This window comes from Ursus maritimus, unplaced genomic scaffold (genome assembly GCF_017311325.1).
Source record: "Ursus maritimus isolate PB19 unplaced genomic scaffold, ASM1731132v1 scaffold_33, whole genome shotgun sequence".
In the NCBI taxonomy this organism is placed as follows: Eukaryota; Metazoa; Chordata; class Mammalia; order Carnivora; family Ursidae; genus Ursus; species Ursus maritimus.
The window spans coordinates 27,332,350-27,352,319 of record NW_024425897.1 but is presented as its reverse complement, the minus strand read 5'-3'; the positions used below and the strand labels follow the sequence as shown (position 1 = coordinate 27,352,319).

At 51.9% G+C, this 19,970-nt stretch overlaps 1 protein-coding gene across 6 annotated transcripts in view; it reads right to left on the bottom strand.

The window, feature by feature from the left end:
• The window catches only part of GLT1D1 (glycosyltransferase 1 domain containing 1), a 76,634-nt gene that overhangs the window by 7,505 nt on the left and 49,159 nt on the right, over positions 1-19,970 (bottom strand). For 3 of the 6 annotated variants that reach the window (XM_040620038.1, XM_040620040.1, XM_040620041.1), the window contains 2 exons: positions 10,851-10,894; positions 9,611-9,770 (listed from right to left, as the gene is read on the bottom strand). In XM_040620038.1, the coding sequence (XP_040475972.1) occupies positions 9,611-9,770; positions 10,851-10,894 (204 nt within the window). Of the gene's footprint in view, positions 1-9,610; positions 9,771-10,850; positions 10,895-19,526; positions 19,931-19,970 lie in introns of those variants that run through there. The other 3 variants (XM_040620039.1, XM_040620042.1, XM_040620043.1) reach the window with 2 other exon arrangements.

Sequence of the window (19,970 nt, the reverse complement as noted above, 5' to 3'; positions counted from 1 at the left end):
GGGGGTCTCTCTGTCAGGCTCTCCTGTTGGTGTTTCAAGAACATGGAAGGCCTCCAAGTCAGACTTTCCATTGTCATTTTGTAGGGTCAAGACTAGGAGCTTCGGTGGTCATCACACTCGGGAAGGAGGCACCTCACGGCACAGGGAAAAAGTGACCTGAAATGGCCACATCCCAGCACTAGGGTCACAAAGGCGTCTGGACTCCTGGGTGGGCCCCGGGTTCTGACACACTGCAGGTGCAGTCCGGCGTCCTGGAAGACAGCACAAGGCCAGAGATCAAGGGGTCTTCGTCTTGTATAAAGATCTTGGTCTTACTGTCTTTGCTCCGGGCCCACGCCGGAATCACCCTGGGAGTGTAGCACTATCGCTTGGAGTGATGAGGGACCCTGACTGGGCCCCCACCCTGCTCTGGCCCACAATCAGGCGTTTGTGAAATTCCTCCCACAATTCTGCTGGGCAGCCCAGGAACCACCGAGGTGGCAAGCGCACTGACGTGTCCCTGGATGTCTCCCTGGGTCTCAGTTGCATCTTTTGGGAATGAGGGACTAAAGTCTCCTCTCTGTAGCACATGAAAAATCCAGATGTCATTTTGCACAAATACCATTATGTGGTTTGTGGCATAAGCTGCCTAGCACGGCAACGACATCAGTTACGAGGTCGTAACGTAATTATGGTGAGTGATGCTGTGAGTCATATGGCTTGTCTCTCCACCTGTCGCACAGTGTTGCTGCTCATTAAACTAGCGCAACACACTGTGATTTCATTTCTAGACATTTGTCAACTAACTGCCACATCCTCTGCACGGACGAGAGCTTGGAGGCCGTCCTATCTCCCCCACGGCCTCATGTCAGGGCAGAGCTCAGAAAGAGGGTGATCGACACGTCAGGGAGCTCCTGCTCCAGGCGGCCCCACAGCATGTTCCTACACATGGGTGCCTCTGTCCCCTGATCCGGGAGAAGCGCCAGAATATTTGTGAAGACTTGTGGCAGGCACAGAGATCGGGAGGAGCTGTCTACAGGTGTAGACGTAGAGACAGACACGTGCAGATTTATGAAACCGATGACCAGAGAATCACAGGACCGGCCGAACCCGAGGGATAACAGAGTTTAAATTCCTGTCTCAGGCAAGGAAGATCTTGTTCTCAGCCGTCCTGTTGTGTAGACTCATTTGTGTATCATCTCAACCAGTGCTCACCAAGCACCCACCCTACATGGAAAGCTACGCACCCCTGAGAATTGTCCTTTCATTGTCCACTCGTTAGACGAATGTTTGTTACCAGCCTGCAAATGGCAGGACACAGGAGGCTTACGTGATGGGACCAGCTGGTTGAGGGGGGATAATGAGATGGTATTGCGCAGTAGGGGAGCCTTGCTTGATGCAAAGGCCATAAAAAGGAAACAACAAATCAAACCAAAGGAAGCAGAAGGAAAGCAAAATAAAAGCAGCAATTAATGAAGTAGAAAGCAAAAACAAAGCAACTAGGATATCCAAATGGAGATTCTTTGAAAAAAAAATCAGTGAAATAAAGAAGTCACCAGCAACCCTGATCACCAGAAGAAAGGAGAAAACAACACAAGACAGACTGAGGGGGAACAGATCACTGAGACTCAGAACAATTTTAAAGCTATAGGAGAATATTTATAGAAATCTTTGCAAATAAATTTGATAAACCTAGCTGAAATGGGTAGCTACCAGGAAGAATGCTTCTTACCCAGTTAAGCCTGGTAGAAGTAGAAAAGCCGAAACATCAATTTCTAGAAGAGAAACAGAGAAGTTATCAAGGAAACCGTCCACAATGAAAGATCATCTCAGACAGTGTCACAAGGGAATTCTGCAAAATCATCGGACCGCATCACCCTAGTGCTGCAGGAACTCTGCCGGACCACAGAAAAGGAAAGTAACATTCCAAATAATTGTTATGAACCATCAACAGTAATACCAAAGCATGAGACAGATGGCATGGAAGGAAGCCACGGGCCAACCTCATGTCTAAATCTCTCCATAAAAATCCTAAAGAAAATAGTAGCAAACAGAATCCAGCAGCACATAACAAAATCATGGAAACCAACCATTGCAGTCACTACATTAAACGTGAACGGACTAAACACAACACTCAAAAGGCAGAAATTGTCCGACTGGGTACAAACAGCAAGACTCAGCTGTATTCACTGCCTACAAGAGATACGCTTTGGATTCAAAGACACAAAAGTTAGAAAGTAAGACCATGAGAAAACGTACCTGTGAACAGTAACCACAGAGCTGCCCTGGCGGCATTAACACCAGACAAAATAGGCTTGAGGACAAGAACTGTTCCTGGAGACAAAGAGGGGCATCTCCTAATGAGAAAAGGATCCATACATCAGGAAGACAAAAATCCTACGTGTGCACAACGTAAGGGCAGAGCCCCATAACACCTGAAGCAAGAACTGGCAGAACCAAAAGGAGAAATAAGCAGTTTAATCATAATAATTAGACACCTCGATACTCCACTCTCAATAACTGACAGAACAACTGGACAGACAACCATCAGGGTGACAGAAGTCCTGAACAGCACTAACCCACTTAACCTGACATTTACAGGACACCCTCCAGTGCCTACAGGAGACACATTCTTCCCAAGTACACATGGTTCCCTCTCTCGGACGTATCATATGCTGAATCCAAATAAATAAGACTCAGTAAATTCAAAAAGACTGAAATCATAAAAGTATGTTCTCTGACCACATTTTTGGGAAAAGGGTATGGTGGTGGGAGAAGGGGATATAAATATGGAACAGAGGAGGGGGAAGACCCTGGGTAACAGGAATTAAATTTGAGATATCATATGAATGCATGTGTGTGAGGGGTGGGGGAGAGGCAGGGGGGTGCTGGAGCACAGAGGGGTGTGTGTGCGTGTGTGTGTGTGTGTGTGAGTGAGTGAGTGAGGGAGAGGAGGGGGGGAGCTGGAGCACAGAGGTGAGCACAGGTCAAGGGTCTACAGCTACTCGTTGTACTATTATTCTTTCAGTTCTCTGTGTTTTAAACTTTTAAAAATCAAAACGATAATAATTTCCCTAAAGTGCAAGCTCTGAGGCTTTTCTGCCTGGGTCCGAATCCTGGTTCTTTTATGTACAGCTGACCCTTGAACAACAGGGGTTTGAACTTGGGGAGTCCACTTACACATGGATTTTCTTTTTTGATAAATACACTATAGGACTGTAAATGTATTTTCTGTTTCTTACGATTTTCTCAGTAACGTTTTCATTTCTCTAGCTTACTTTACGGTAAGAATACAGAATATGATACCTACAACATACAAAACGTGTTCGTTGACTGTTTATGTTATTGACTTCCGGACAACAGTAGGCTATTACTAGTTATGTTTTCAGGGAGTCAAAAGTTACATGTGGATTTTCAACGGCATGGGAGTCGGTGCCCCTAACCCGCACATTGGTCAAGGGTCTACTGCACTAGTTGTATGATCTTGAGCCAATGTCACGGTCTGTCGCCTGTTTGCCTATTTCTTCTGATGTAAAATAAGGATAATGATAAAACCGCCTTCATTAAGGGTGATGGGGAGGATTAGCTGATAGTTGAAGAACTTAGACTCATTTCTGGGCATAGACATCATCGCAAATAAGATTGAGATTGCCGATGGTCTCTACCCGAATCAGTAAGATTCACAGAGGAAAACTACTTGTCCCGGAGCTCAAGACTGCATTCCCAAAATCCCAGATAAAAAAACAGGTGCCCTTAAAAACTAGGAAGCTGGAAAGAAAGTAAATTTAAATTATATCAAAGTTTGGAATGAAAATGCAGCATCCACAAGTACAATGGTAAATTTGAACGCTTTTCTTTTTCCTTTTTTTTTAAAAGATTTTATTTATTTATTTGACAGAGATAGAGACAGCCAGTGAGAGAGGGAACACAAGCAGGGGGAGTGGGAGAGGAAGAAGCAGGCTCCCAGCGGAGGAGCCTGATGTGGGGAGAACGCCGGGATCACACCCTGAGCCGAAGGCAGACGCTTAACGACTAAGCCACCCAGGCGCCCCAAACCCTTTTCTTAGACCATACACACAAATTAACTCAAAATGAATCATCAGCCCAGTGTTAAGAGCTAAATCCATAAAACCCCTAGAAGAAAATAGAAGAGTATCTCTTTGAGAACTTGGGATGGGCGAGCTTTCTTAGCTATGATCCCAAACACACAAGCAATAGCAACAACAACAAAAATAGATACACTGACCTTAATGAAAATTTTAAACTTTGGAACTTCAATGGAAATTAAGAAAGTGGGAAGATGGAACCCAGAGAGTGGAAGAAAATATGTAAAGCATCTATCTGGTCAGGGACTTGTATCTATAATATTATAAAGAACTCTGACTGCTCAGTAATGAGAAAGACAACCCAATTTAAAAATGGGCAAACAACTTGAAAAGATATTTCTTCAAAGCAGCTATAAATAGGGCAATAAACACCTGAAAAGGTGCTCAACATCATTCGTCTTTAGAGACTTGTAAGTGGAATGCACGGTGTGCTGTGACGTCACACACCGTAGGATGGCTGTCACCAAAAAGAACAGTTGATGAGGGCATGGAGGCACTGCAGCCTCCCTGCGCCCTGGCGTGGGCTCTGAGGGGGTGTGGTCACTTCGGAAGGCAGTGTGGCTCCTCCTCGGAGGGTTAAACATGGAGTTCCCGCGGGACCCAGCAAGCGCACTCCTGGATACAGACCCAAGAGCAACGGGACCACGCGGTCAAGCAGACACTCGCACACACGTGTTCACGGCAGCACTATTCATCATAGCCAAGACGCGGAGCCAGCCCAGATGTCCACACACTGGCGAGCAGATACCTAAGTGCCGTGTGTATGCACGGTGGCAGGTCTCGCACACACAAAGGATTGAGGTCCCGACACGCCCTGCGGCATGACAACGTTACGTCGGTAACAGAAGCAGGTCCCCAAGCCCCCACGTCATCGGACTCCCTTCCTCTGAAATGTCTGCAGGAAGCCGAGCTGGAGCGACAGAGAGGAGACGGCTGGTTGCCTCAGGCTGGGCTTGGCGTGGGGGTCACGCTGGGGAGAAACAGCGAGTGGCCGAAGCTGTGTTCAGGATTTCCTTCTGGGGCGAAGAAAATTTCCTACAATTGGTAATGCTGAGGGCTGACAACTTGGGAATATGCTAAGAACTCCGGAATTGCACACTTTGAATGAACTAATGCTTTAAATGAGTGAATGAATGTATGCTCATTAGGTGAATTAGCTCTCAATAGTTAATTGTCGTATTAACGAAGCATTTTGAAAAACAGTGCAAAAAACCTCTGAATTTATTCAGTGTCCTACATTCAGGGACTAAAGCCCCAAATAACGATTTTTAAAAGGCCTGCCTACAGATTGTTTTTCAATAAATTTAGTTGCCCAGTAAGTGAATACTTCACGGCTAACTTTTATTGCTACGGAACTAAATCAAGTAAGCTGTTACATGTAAGTGTGGTGATGTCACAGACGTAAATTAATGAGTTTTTCTTTATCTTGAAATGTCTTTGTTTTCGGTCTGGTGATAAATTTGGTGGCTTTTTCTTTCTTTAATGCCTTGTCTTGGCTGTATGGAAATAGCACTTCTTAGAGATGGCCTTTGTTGGGGATAGGCGAGGTCATGCGATGCGTGTTCTCGGTGCAGCGAGCGTCTCCTGCAGGATGGTCGCTGTGGCGGGTTGGTGATGTTTTCTGCGGAAGCCACGCCGGTGCTCCTGGAAGGAAGACGGCTTACAGTCAGGCAGAGCACCAGGCTTGGACCGGGAATGCATGTGGTTCTGGTCACGCCACTTGTACTCCTGCTGCTCCTTCCAGCAGATTCTCTTCGCACAGATCCTGATGGGGGCGGCTTTTCTCCTCGTTCAGGGCTGAGTTCAAGGCCCACGCTCCCGCTGCAGGACTGTGCTTGGGGAACCACCCCGCAGACGGGGCAGCTTAAACCACGGAAGGCGCCGGCATGGCTCTGGAGGCCCCCGGGGAGTCCCGAGAGCAAGGTTTGGGGGCCGTTGTTTCTGAGGGACTGGGAAAGGATCTGGTCCAGGGCTCCCTCCTTGGCTCGGAGATGCCATCTTCTCCCTGTGTCTACGAGCGTCTGTCCAAATCCCCTCTTCTTACCAGGACACCCCACACAGAGGCTCAGGGTCCACCCTCATGACTCCTTTTAATACGACTGCCTCTGTAGAGACCCCGTGTCCGAAGAGATCCTGGGGCTTAGGACCCGCACACTCGGCTTTCACAGGGACACAGCTCGGCCCCTACACTCACCACTGACCACCACTCCCTCCCCGACGGCTGACCATGGCCTCGCCTCCCACCCTGTCACTTTGCACTCCCCCCTTTGTTTCTTGCTGACAGCTTATTACATTCATTTATGGATTTCCTAAGTTCTAGTTTCTAGTTCCTTCTTTCTGCCCCAAACAAGGGCAGAAATTCCCCCACGAACCATGACCTTTCTATGTCCTGCTCACTGCTCTCTCCAGAGCGTAGCCCAGAGCCAGTACACCTCGCACACCCAGCACACTTTGGTCGAAGGGAAGAATGCACAGGTATGGTAATGTGATAACTGTTTCCAGGCTCCAGGCTCCGCGTCCGTGCGGAGAGCCGCGGTACCATCGGGGCTGTGACCGTGCGAAGTGGGGGCGGGGCAGAAGCTACGTGAAGGGGACCCCACGGTTGTGTATTCACAGACAACAAACTCTGAAGTCCTCTCTTCAAAACTAAGCTGTCGCTAGGAAAGGAAACGTCTTCAGAAGGAAGAGGCAGGTGGGAAGGCTTTTTTCATACACGTTCTCAAGGTGTGACGTCACCTCCTTAAAAACACGCTGCCTGGAAGAGAGGTGCGGTCCCAGGGCCCGATGGGCAAGAAGTGCGTCCCGACAAGACCCGGCCTGGGGGCGGCGTCTTGTGCTGACCCTGTTGGGAGACGGGCGGGTGCACGCTGCACACACTTTCTGCTGGTGAACACAGACGAGGCTCGTGCAGCGCACGTGGGGCGGACAGCAGCCCAGACCTGGTTCCGGGTTCCAAGAGCGAAAGGTGTCTGTGCCGGTTTCAGTCCGCACGTACCCAGTTTCTCCCCAGGGGAGCTCCTCCACCTGTCATCGGTGGACGGAAACCTCCGATTCCACCTTGAAAGGAACCTTTGTAGCTCGTGCCTCATTTTCTGCAGAGCTGCCAGAAGATTCCAGAGACGCTGCCTCCCCTCCACGTGCAGATCCGCCTCCAGATGCAGCTGCCAGGGCTCCCTCCGCCAGAGCCGTGAAGGGTGGGCACCGTCACCTGTATTTATGGAGAGAATTCTGATTTCCAGAATTCCGATTTGCTTGTGGAGAGGTTTGCTTGGGCTTTCGCGGCCTTGCCTAGCACGTGTCCAATAGAGTGACCACTGCCTGTCGGGTGGGGACGAGGCGGGTCTGGGAGTCCCCGACATGCACACATGCTGCGTTCGGATCTTACATCACTGGGCTTAGAATGTTTCTCAACACAGAGGCCCAGGGCATTTAGGGAGCAACTCTTGGACGCAAGAGACAGTCTTGCGCCTTGAAAAATACCCCCCCCCCCCCCGCCGGCCCCTCCCCACCACCCTGAACTAACACCCTTCTCATTGCGACACCTCAGAAGTTCCTTCACTCCTTAAAGTGGGAAGGGCATAGCACGGCCACGCACCTGACACACTTTGAAACCAGCCACGGCCAAAAGGGCACAGAGTCACGACTGTCCTCGAAGAGCCCTTCAGGGAGGCTTCAATCACTAGGGTCTGGGCCCAGAAGCTAAGAGCCCAAGAATTCTCTTGTTACTCTTGGCCTGCCTTCCCCCTGGGGAGCAGAAACTTTGACGGGGACGGTAGTGTGTGCGTGTGTGCGTGCGTGTGCGTTCTGGGGTGGGGAGGAGAGCCAGGACTGAGGTAAGAACATACTTTTCCGTGTCATTTCCGTTTTGTTCTGTGGCATGTTCAACACCATAATAAGCCCAAACTTGCAACCACAGATTCGCGGTAGGAATAGTCACCCTGCCGCCCACACTTCCAGCTTGAGCTTGATTTGTGGAGTTTCTTGGTAAGAGATGGATTTCAGCAAATGAGATTTTTATTGCTTCCATGAGAAAACAAAGCTAATTCTGGGAGGTCGAAAGATCCCTTCCTTCAAAAGTGATACGTGTTCATTCTGTGATTAACCACTTTGGTTATTTGAATGGATTCTAATGAAATGCACCCAGACCACTCCCCTAAAATCAGCTTCATTCAAAACCCTCAACCCAAAGGTTATTTTGGAGTTTTCAAAAGGAGCACAGCATCAACATTTAAGACCGTCACATTCGCCAACAGCTGCCTTGCCTTTGAAGGAAACGAGACTTGACAGCAAGTCATCGGCCGTGAGATGCGCTGCGCCAGTGATGAAATCATTCCTGAATTCGACTTCGCTTTTTCTTGGGAACTTGAACAAGAAACTGTGTATTTACAAAGGAGCAGTTGGGCACCGGCTCGAGGACTGGGGGGGTGAGGACGTGCCTCTCTGAAGCCGGTGCGAAGGGCGGAGGCTCCCGTGAGAGTGCGGCTGGGAGAGCCGGGACGCCACCCCGGCGTGGAGGGCCGTGGGCTGTGCCTGAGCACGGGCGGGCTGTGGGCTCCGAAAGCACCCGGCGCTGGCACCTTCTACCCCGGCTCCCGCTGTTGCTTTGGGTTTTGCCTTTTTGAAGGCTGCCGCAAGGACAGAGGCGGCACGAGGCATCAGCCGGTCCCTCAGTTTAGGAGGGTCATTCTGTCGGCTGCTGTCGTGATTTACCGTGTTGTGTGAAACATGAAATTGTGCCTTCTGCCGCCAAGTTCAGTGAATCCAGCTGGTGTCCAGAGGAGGAAAGGATGTTACGAACAGGAGGAAAGGACGGCATCGCTCTAAGCAGGCCTTTCTCACCCGCGAGACGGAACCCCTGAAACCTGCTTCGGAGTCCCGGAGGCCAGCGGCCCGCGCTCCTTCTCTCCAGCAGCCCGCACGTGAGCTGGTGCTTACGCACGTGGGCCGTGGCCGCGGCACGTGCTCCGAGCTGTACGCGACCGCACGCGTGCCGTGGCTTGTGACGGAATGTTCCGAGGGAACTCCGGCAGTGAGCGCTGCTCTGCACGGGGGCATCAGAGGCCGCCCTGTGCTGAGCTCGCCCTTCAAAAGGAGTCCAGCCCGCCACGCCGTGACAACAGCACGGGAGAAAGGCAAGTCCGTTCTGGAGCCGAATGCCGGATGAGGGATCAGCTCTCCCGGCCCGCCCCACCCACCCCCTCCCCGTGCACCTGTCAGCCCCGCTTCATGGCGCCCCCTCCATCAAAGATACTTAGTGGGTCACAGAGGGGCCCTAGTTTCATTTTATACTGTAGCTATCAAGGACAAGTGGCAGAGCGAAAGGAAATGATACATTATTTAGTCTCAGATAGAATTAAAAACTACTTTTGAGGTTCCAAAGAAAGGCTGTTCTCTGTGGCTCTGAGCGGCGCACACCTTGATCGGCAAAGACATCCCCTCCGTAAAGGGGGACGGGAGGGATGGGTGGGACAGGAGGGACGTGCGGCTTCTGGACGCCGCCTCTGGGACTTGGGCTGGGTCTTTACCTCCAGAATCGCGGCGGACATGCCCTCGGACATGGAGCTGTTCACCACGGCGAAGCAGTTCCTCAGCGCTGCGTGCAGGTCCCCCTGCGGCATCTCTCCGAGCAGCCGCACCCCAGCCGTCCTGAAACAGGAGCAGGGACAGCTCTCTGCCGCCGGGCATCTTGGGGGGGCCGGGGGAGGACAGTAGTTCTCCAGACAGCACCGTACGGGGATGAGGGTCTCTCCCCTTCCCCACCCCCGATGAGCCGCCGTCACTGTGAATTGTGCCTCCCAGGTATCAGAGGCCAGACAGAAGGTGCTGGACACTTTTTCTAATAAGGCGACCTTTTTTCAAACGTTTGTTTAAAAAAATACTAATAGGGACAATAACAGACATCTAATAAACAGAAATTCTAAAATAGAGACAAGCACCCAGGTGCCCACCGCCCAGAGTGGACATATACACGTTTTGTCTTATTTTTTCATCCACAACACTGATCCGTGTCCATCCAACAGCCTGTCTGCCACTCACATAACTGCCTGTAGTTTTACCTGTGGGCGCTCTGGGTCTCTGAGCAATATAAAGACGCCCGCATATCTGTGGGGATGGGATCGGTACTTCCCAGTCCCCTGTGCTGACTGGGTGGCTGGTGACATGGGGGACCATCCTGGGGGATCGTGAGGAAACCACCTGAAAGGGGGCTGACCCAAATGGGAGAAAACCCTTTGGGTCCCTGCCCTTTCCCGTCCCCCCGCTGAACACTTGGAACTCGCTGGAGGGGCCCTGGGGCCACCTGTCACCCTAAGGATGTGGTCCTGGGCCAGCCACATCTGGTGGTTTCTTCCGTGAGCAGTTGGCCCAGCGGCCGTAAGCCTGCCTTCTGGAGCGTCTGCGGCAGGCGAGCAAAGGCCCTTTGGCTTCCTGCGGTTCTATCAAGTGCTTGATATTTTAGGTCTTTTCGGTTTTGGCCAGTGTGATCAGTGGAAATTATAACTGCAAAGTGGTTTTCATCAGTATTTCCCTGAGCAAGGGAGGATGGGCATCTCCACTCCCCAGGGGATTGCTACCACACACACCCTTCCTGTCAGTGGGGGGAGTAAGAGCGCCTGGATCTCCCGGGACACGGTCACGAGGCCGCACTGGGAAGTGCCGGCAACAGAGCCTGGGCTCGGTGAGTGCTGCACAAGCATGGGAGTGGGGCTGATGGATTGGCCAGTGGGCTTCCTCTCCTGCAGAATTCTGGTCGCTTCCTCCACTTACCTTTTTACTTTGGCTTTTACTTCCCTTGTAAACACTGGGTCAACCTGAAAAAAGACAAAGATTTTAGGAAAAGCCTGACGTGAGCCTAAGTCTCAAGAACGGTGTATCATGGCCACAGAGCCAGACTCAACAACTAAGGAAGGAAAAAGTCAAGCCCAATAGGCACTAAGACCCTGATTCTGCTCCTACATAATGATACAGAGGGAGAGAGGGGCCCTGAGGAGGGAGCTCGGGGAAATGCACACGTCCTCCTGTCCACTGTTGTTGCACGTGTCAGACGAGAGCCTGCTGCAGCCCCGAGGACGGTGGGCCACCCCTCCCCCAGCTCAAGGTCTGGAAGCAGAAGGCAAGCCCAGCCACGGGGCAGCCGCCGGCCACACGACACTCCCGTGGAAGGAAGGGTCAGCTGATTCCCTGCAGTGGCGGATTTTGTCATAAAATCTTTGAGGCAGGATGACTTGGAATCCTTAGCTGATCTAAGACAAAGGCCCCGACAAAATTAACATTCTATTTTTGACAGGGAGCCTTCCCAGAAACACAATGTTAAAGCCAAGGGCACGTCCATCAAGCTGATGTGTGGACAGACGGGTCCATCCACACAACGGAATATGACTCAGTCACGAGAAGGGATGTAGCGCTAACACCTCCCACACGGAGGACTCCAGAGAACAGGACGTTCGTGCAGGAGGCCGGGCACTAACGGCCACGCACTAGTGACTCCATTTCCATGCAACACCCAGAATGAGCAAATCGGAGAGAAAGAAAGTAGATAAGTGGTTGCCAGGGCCTGGGCGGTGCAGACGGTGGGGAGCGGCTGCTAACAAGTCTGGGGTTTCCTTTGGGGGGATGAAAACGTACCCGAACTAGGGTGACGTCTGCAAACTGCATGAATATACTAAAAACCGCTGGATTATACTTTAACGTGGTGCTTCTGATGGCATACAAATTATATCTCAAAAAAAAAAAAAAAAGCCAAGTAGAACTTTAGTTAGTCACAACGTCACGTCCTCGAGCCTGGGTTTTCCTTCTGTTTCGCATCCGGGGGCACTGTGTCCTTTGGGACCGGGCCTGTTTTGTGTCTTTGCACCCCTGCTGATTGACGGGTTGAATTAGTGCAGATTGAAGGCCCTGCGTTTTACTCCTTGCAGAGCGGCCTCAGGGTTTTATGCAGACCCATTCGTAGTTGTGTAAGGTCAGAAGGAGAGGCCACGGTCCGCCCCGCAGCCACTCGCTAGCTCCCGGCCGTGCCTGCATCACGGGACCTCTCTGGGCCTTAGCTTCCTTGGTTGCAAAGTGAGAGTCGTCACAGGGCCTCGGGATGGTGGGGAGGATCGGATGAGCCCCAACAATGCAGCGCTCGTGACGGCCTGAGACATGGTGACTGCTTCGGTGCAGCAGAAGGAAAAGTTAAATATCCTTCTGGAAAGAATGTGTGTGAGAGCTCAGATCTCAGCACTGGAACAGAAAGGTCTGTAGACGTCACCTCACATGCACACTGTCCCAGAGATACTGCCACACATCTCCACGCCCGGGACGGAGCGGTGAGAGCAACACACCCCAGCGCCTGGCGGCCATCGCAGTGTTCGCACGGGGACGCACACATTCGCGACCCTCGGAAATCAGACTGGAGTACAGCCTGTGTGCCTGGCCTCTTCTTGGGTGGGCTTACTGTCGGAGGCATCCGGAGGATGTGAGGGGACACTGTCCCACTGTCACAGGGCTCCCACAGCCCGAGCCACAGCGTATGTTCACACGGGACTCGCCCGAGTGCAAACTCAACGGCAGACCGCGGCTTTGCCCTTGGCCGTCCCTGCCCTGGTGCCATCAACAATGAATACAGCTTTTAAAATAACAGTTGTTCTTAAATGTATGCCCGTGTGACACCAAACTCGGAGCTCTTCCTCAAAGATACAGACGGAGGAGAGCATAAACACATTTTACTAACACAGCGTCTGCCGGCTCGTCCCGTCCTCCGATGAGCGAGTGGCGAACGCAGCTTCCGTTTCTAGTCTCACTCACGGTTTACTGGTAGGTATTAGCAATTACAGAACAAGGCGGTTTAATGAATATGACAGTACCCCATACTTTATCATGCCAACTGAGAGTATGTTGTGCCTTCCAGAACCTTCATTTCACTTTCTTTTGGCAAGGGAATGCCGTGAGTCTGTTGGTTGCGCGTGTTGGACCCCAAATCCTTCACACCACTGGCACTGACTGACAGGTGTCCCAGGAAGCTAACACATCAAATCTGGGTGCACAGGGAACACTGGAACTATCCCCTGAAACGACATTTTTAGAGTTATTTTAAGAGCAAAGTCACAGGAACAGCACAGGGGACAGATGCGCTCACACAGAGGACGACTCGGGGAGAAAAGGCCGAGTGGGCGGACCCCGCGTCTGGTGCAGGTGCGGCCAACACCATGTAGTTGCCGTCCGTAAATGATCTGCTTCCTCTAGGAAAATCCAGACGCTCGCATGATCCAGAAACACTTAACAGGTTTGTGTCTAGTTGTTATAAAATTCGGTTGCTGAGGTTTCTTGCTGAAGCATTTCGACCTACACAAATGCTTTAAGTCTCCACGTTTATATTAAAAATTTCACACAAATCAAAGTGGAAACACTGCCAAGACCTGATTTCTGACTCCGTGTTTCCTCTCACAATCACATACTCGCTACCTTCTGACCCTGTGGGGGGGAAACTCTAACGTTCAGGACTAACAATAACAACCAGAGAACATTTTGTTGGGGTTTTCTGGTCTTTGTTTTTAAGATTTTATTTATTCAATTGAGAGGGGAGAGAGAGAGACCGAGCACAAGCAGGGGGAGTAGCAGGCAGAGGGAGAAGCAGACTCCCCTCCAAGCAGGGAGCCCGAGGCGGGACTCGATCCCAGGACCCTGAGATCATGACCCGAGCCGAGGGCAGACGCGTCACGACTGAGCCACCCAGGTGCCCCGGTTTTTATTTTTGAGAATGAACTGTTTCCCGTCATAGAGGATTCTTGAGCACGTTCTCCGTGTGTGCGGCGTGCTAGCTGTGTGTCTCTTGGCAACATTACACACTGGACGCAGATAGCACACAGGCTGGTGTCTTCCAGACGGACAGCCACATAGGCCTCACTTGCCTCTTGCAAAGCACCGACAGCTGAGCCCTGGAAGCTCAGATTTGTTTGGAAGTCCCGGGCAATTTCTGCAGCAGATGTCAGAAGCGAAGTCGCAACATTACTTCTGATGAGGACAGTTTCCAGAATGCCCCCGTGCAGGCCTGGAAGGACGAGGTTTCTTCGGCCGCCAGCAGAGGGCGCTCAGCTTGCAGGTGGCTTTTGTAGTCCGTTTCCTTGGTGCTTTGTGCCAGGTCAAGACAGGCAGTGGGATCTGCGTGAACCCTGTTCTGAGGCCTCCTTACCTGCCCCCTTCTTCGGTGGAGCTGGGCCAGCTAGAACCAGTGCCGGGGTTAGAGACGGACCCGTGGAGGCTGCAACACACTTCTATTCCTTGAAACGTCTTTACAGGAAAAACCCATACTTACAGACGATTTGTTGTTTACTGCCGTTAAGAGCCAGTATTTATTTGCCATGTACTCTGGGCCTAACCTACGTGAAGTTCTCTATATGCATTAACTTACTTCTTGCCCACGATCCTGTTACGATTACCCCACTTGACACAAGAGAACAGTGAAGTTCAGAGAGCTCATGTAGTTTAACCAGGATCACACAGCTAGAAGGTGCGGGGCCAGGAGCCCGAGTTCTTAAAACCACACTCCCCTGCCTCTCTGCCGTCTACTCAGGGATTTTATCAACTAGTTCATAAAAAGCCAACATGGATTATGGAATAACTACCTGCTTATCTGTTTATTTCCCCACGATATCCCATCTGCAGCTATTTCCCTCTTCTCTGTTGCCATTCTCACCACCAGGAATGCCCCCCCTCCGTCCCTAACACCTATTCAACCCCAGGGCACAGGCAGATGCCACCTCCCTGGGCGACTTTCCCCGATCATCTAAACCAGAAGCAACGTTTCCTCCCCCACTTTCCTTCCAGCTGCTTCCAAACTCAGGCCTGCCTCGTCTCCTGCTTGTCCGCCTCGCTCCCCCCCTCCCCCCCGTATGCGTGTCCCTTTCCCTTCAGGGCCAGGCCCGGTGTCTTGCACACAGCTCTCCACTTGATAATATTTGCTAAATGCAAGGTTTCCAGCTGGCTCTTCCCTTCCGTTTCTCGTTCCTGATTCTGTTGAAATGATCTTAAACAATTGAACTACATTATAACCCCAACATCTTATCACGAAAAAAGCGAACAGGCTAATGAAAGCCTTCTTTTGGCTTTACATATTCTCAAATTCGTATCTTACTTATGATCATTTTCAGTTAGAGACCCCTCATTTTAAATTTTATTAGCATGCTTCTCTCACGATCAACAATTTAGAGAAAAGTAATTCCTCAAGGAAAATTTTGAAAGTCTGCTGAAATACCTAGCATATTAACTAAAATTCAGCTGAAGGTATAACAGCTTCCAAGTCGGAAGTACGAACTGCATTAAACTTTTCCGGATTTGCCTTCCACATGAGTTCATTTTCACATCTCCCAGTGAAGCCAACTGGAACAAAATACAAGATAAAGAAAAAAAGAAGGGTAGATTTTTTATGTAATGAAAGCACATGTTATGAAATTTTAAAAAACAAAAGCATGGCAAGCAGCAAAGAAAATTCTCATTTCCTCCCTCTAAGCTTATTTATTTCTGAGCAAAAGCTATTGTTTCAACTCCCAGGCTTAAGGAAAATCATCTTTGATATAAGAAGTTATCGTGGGAAGTCATTAAACCGTCATGCTCAAACTGAATGCTCACACCACACTCCTTCTCAAAGAGCACCAGCAAATGCACCCACTCCGGACCCTCCTAGAAGCAGAAAGCACATGCTTTGCTAAAATGGTTGAACTAAGAGATCAAGAAGCTTTAACAGAAAACCAAAGCCAGACTCAGACCATCCTGCAGCTAAAGCAGATTACTGTTGCGTCCATGCAGGAAGAAAACATTTGCAGGGACAGCTCTTTTCCACGTCACGTCGTCGGCTGCTGCCTGTGAGCCAGGTGCGTTTGCGACACCGCGCCATACTCAGTCCCTACGAGAAACGGTGAGGCAGGTGGCATCGTCTGGGTCATGCCTACTTTGCAGATGGGGAAGCTGAGGCACAGAGAGGCGAGGGGCACCCAGCTGATTCCACAGTCCATGCCTGCAGCCACTGTGCTACACGGCCACGTGGAACTACCCTTTGTAGGACACGGATGAGGCCATTGGTCTCAAGGTGCTAACTCATGGCCAGCACAGTGAGTGGCAGTGATTATGAGCTTCTGTATGGGACGGAGATCCGGCTTTCTAAAACGTTCTTGCTGAGAATTGCCACAAACACAAACGTGTGTATGGCATCTAAAAAATAAAACACACACAGCATCGGTGATTTCTCAAGCAGCCTAAGAACATCCACGCTACGATTTTATAAATGCTCGCTAGAGTCGGTAGATGCCACCTGGTGAGCAGAGTGGCGACACGCTCTCTGGGCTGGGCCGGGACACGGCGGGAGCCCGTGTGAACGCCCCGCAGCCCTGGGCTCTCCTTTGCGGACACAGCCGCAGTCTGTCTGCTGACTGGGCTCCGTGCCCCTGACGGCAGGCGTCGGGTCTGCTCTCGTCCCTGGGGTGCGTCCACGTGCCTACAGCACAGGGTGAGTATAACACTCAGTAAGTATTTCCTGCAGGGCTGAATAGAGAAGTCAGGTTCCGTCTACGTGAACATGCACGCACACACGTACATCCTGCTCCCCCTCTGTACGAACGACAGAATTAATAACGGCAGCCCGGTCTCCTGTCCAGACTCCGCCCGCCATCGCTGTCTCACAGCAATACTTCCAGAGGAGGACACGCCAAGTTCTGCCAGTGGCACAGTTTTCCCCGCTAAGGGGCGTTCTTCCCGTGTCCCTGAAGGAAAGCACTGAGGCAATGCCAGGGACCAGACGTGGTGGCTGATTACTCCCATCAACTGACCGACAAACGTCTTCCCTTCCTTCGCCTGAGGGTCAGGACAAACGGGGCATCTGCACGTGCTGCGAACACCTATTTTCTCCTTTGACCCTTCGGCGTCCACCTCTTCTGCCAAAGCCCCCTTCCTTCTGTTCTTCCTCACCTCCTCCCACGGACACGGCTGGTCAACGTGGCACCGGGTGCCCGGTCCTCTCCTTACAACAGGATGGGATGCCTCCCAAGCTGGATCTTGGACCTTGAACAGAAGGGGGGGGGGGGGGGGGGGGGGGGGGGGGGGGGTGTTGGGGGGGGGGGGGGGGGGGGGGGGGGGTGGCCACCGGGAACGTTCCCGGCTAAGACTCCCTGGCCTCTGGAATTTCTCGTCTCCAGCTCCACCAACCATTCTCTTGGTGGCTCTTGTCATCTTCCCGTAAGTTGCATTTGCTAGAGTTGGTGTCACGCCTGCAGCCAAGGGGCACTGGCTGAGCAGCACTGTTTCTTCTTCGCTGGCGTGTCCTGTAGGACAGGGCCCCGTGCAGAGGAAGGACCAGAAGGACCACAGCTGTGTGCACCACAGTGATTCCCTAGTAAGAGACGGCGCGCTGTTCCGGACGCCTCGGCTCACGGAGTCAGTGCAGCTTTGTACTGAGAGGTCGGCGTGTGACCTCCAAAAGTGTGTAATTCATACCTAACGAGTTTACTCAGCCACTGAGCTTTGCAGTTAACAAAGGAGGACAGGGAATGAGGAGTGGACTCCCATCAGATGCCACCGATCGTGGTGACATTCAGGGGGTTCGGTCTCTTAAACACCACAGTGGTAAAGCATGCGTTTCAGTGCCTCCCACGGTTTGACCTCTGGACCACTTGGCAAATCCGTTTCCAAATTCTTAACCGATAACGTTGTAGCAAGGATTCAAATTCAAGTGTAAAACTGTTTGAACCCCCTCCTCATTCTGTATTCAGACGTGATGTCAGATTGAATCCTTGATCATGAAAGCTGAGAGATGTCTGGAAATCTTGTAACGATGCAGGTGGGCTGGGTTCGGCGGCGGTCGGGGGAGCGTACGCGCCCGGGTCCTGGCAGAGCCAGGCCAGCATCTGGGGAGAGGCTCTCGTGGCGGAAGCCGCCAGCATGATGGCCTTGGACACACATTTAGTGGGACTCCCACACGCGCACACCATCCAGCGTGGCCGAGCCAGTGATTTTCACACTTCAGATTAGGAAGCAAATCATGAAATCGATTTTTGGGTAAAAACAAGCTTTTTAAAAATGACATGGAATAGAAGAGTGCCACATAGCAAAGGATGGCCCAGGACAGTCTTTTAAAAAGGACCAGATTTAAGCAGCTGACCTTGATCTCAGCTCAGGTCTCAGGGTCGTGAGTTCAGGTGCCGCACTGGGCTCCACGCTGGCCTGGAGCTTACTTCGCACACAAGGACCCGCGTGTGGAGCTGCATGGAGCGGGAGAAGCACTGTCTAGTAGTGTGCGCATGTGCGCGTGCGTGTGTGCATTCGCGTGCACGCACCGCGTACGGACCCTGTGCTGGGCTGGCTCTGCCCGCCCCCGGCGGCCATGCACGCACACACGCACCTCAGCTCTTCAGAGACGTCTCCCCATAACTTGGAACGGGCCCGTGGAGGGAGCTTCTACACCATGGAAATAGGCCAGTCGGGCTCTCAGAAAATAGGGCTCCCCTGCCCTGCGCCCCACGAGCACCGGTGGTTGGACACTCGCCAGCACGCCGCTGGTTATAGTTAGGAAGTGAACAAGCAAACCTCAGACACTAGCCCGTCCAGGTTACTGGAGAGTCTGAGATGTGTCTCCAGATGCATCAGTCTTTTTGTCTTTCATGGGACACGCGGAATCAAGAAGAAAACAACTTCTCTGAAGGAGTTCGTCACTCACTGGATTCGATGCTACCTTATTTAGAAGCTCAAATTATTCTGTCTGCTGAGATGACATCAAGGTTCGGGTGGCGGCTTTTTGTTTACCCCTTAGATTTGATAAAGACCTTTTATTGATATTGCTATGGCCTCAGTGTTGTGTCCCCCACACCCCAAATTCATACCCTGAGATCCTAATGCCCAAAGATGATGGTGTCAGGAGGTGAGGTCTTTGGGAAGTGAGTGGGTCACAAAGGTGGAGGCCTTGGGAATAGAATCAGTCTCATACAATGGGATCAATTCTCATAAATGACCGCAAGGAGTGTCCCTGAGCCAGGAAGAGGCCTCCCCAGAGCCCGACCATGCCAGCACCTCCATCTCAGACTTCCAGCCTCCAGGACCAGAAGTGTCTGTTGCTGGCCCACTGGCCCATCCCTGGGATTCTGTGGCAGCCGCCCAAAGGGACCAGACAGATATGAACTAGCCAGACCTAGAGCCTTCGCTTCTGTACTCAGGCCCGCAGAAGGGCACGACACTGCATTACCCAAACCGGGCTGCGGCGTGGAGGAGGCCATCTCCCTCAGCGAGGGACAGACGTAGGCGGACCCTAGCGGGGACGTCCACAGCGGGATGTCTGGGTGCACGATCTTGCCGCAGCCGAACCATAGCCCCCTCAGCCTTCCTGCCTCTGGCCGCAGTCTCTGCCCTCCCCTGCTGCCTGTCCTCCAGCGCAAGCCCAAGGCACAGGCTTCCCCGCACTGAAATTAGGGGAAAAAAGACACATTTTTGTGCATTCACTTTTCCTTCAAAAGTAGGCAAGCACAGGTTAGAGGAAAGTGATGGGTCCCGATAGCAAGTGGTAGAAAAGACATCCTTCCTCTGGGATGCGAGAAACAGTCCTCATTGTTCAGTAGAAGCAACAAAGTCACAGTAGTGTCTCTCCTGGAACACTAAGGCCCCAGAAGCCCTCAGGAAGCAGCGGCACTGGGACCCTTCCCTGCTGGTGGTGGGCTGAAGGGAGGGTCGCAGGGGGATCCCGGGACGCACCACCTGGGCCGGCCATCCTTCCCTCTGGCCGGTGCGCACGCTCCAGTGCCTCCGGGGTCACCATTCCCTGGGGACGGGGTTGCTGTCCCATGTTCCGTGCTTTCGGCGTGTTCCCAAGCCAGCCACCTCCGGCAGGTTTCCTTACACGGAAACGCAATCAGAGAGTCGGAGCGGGTCATC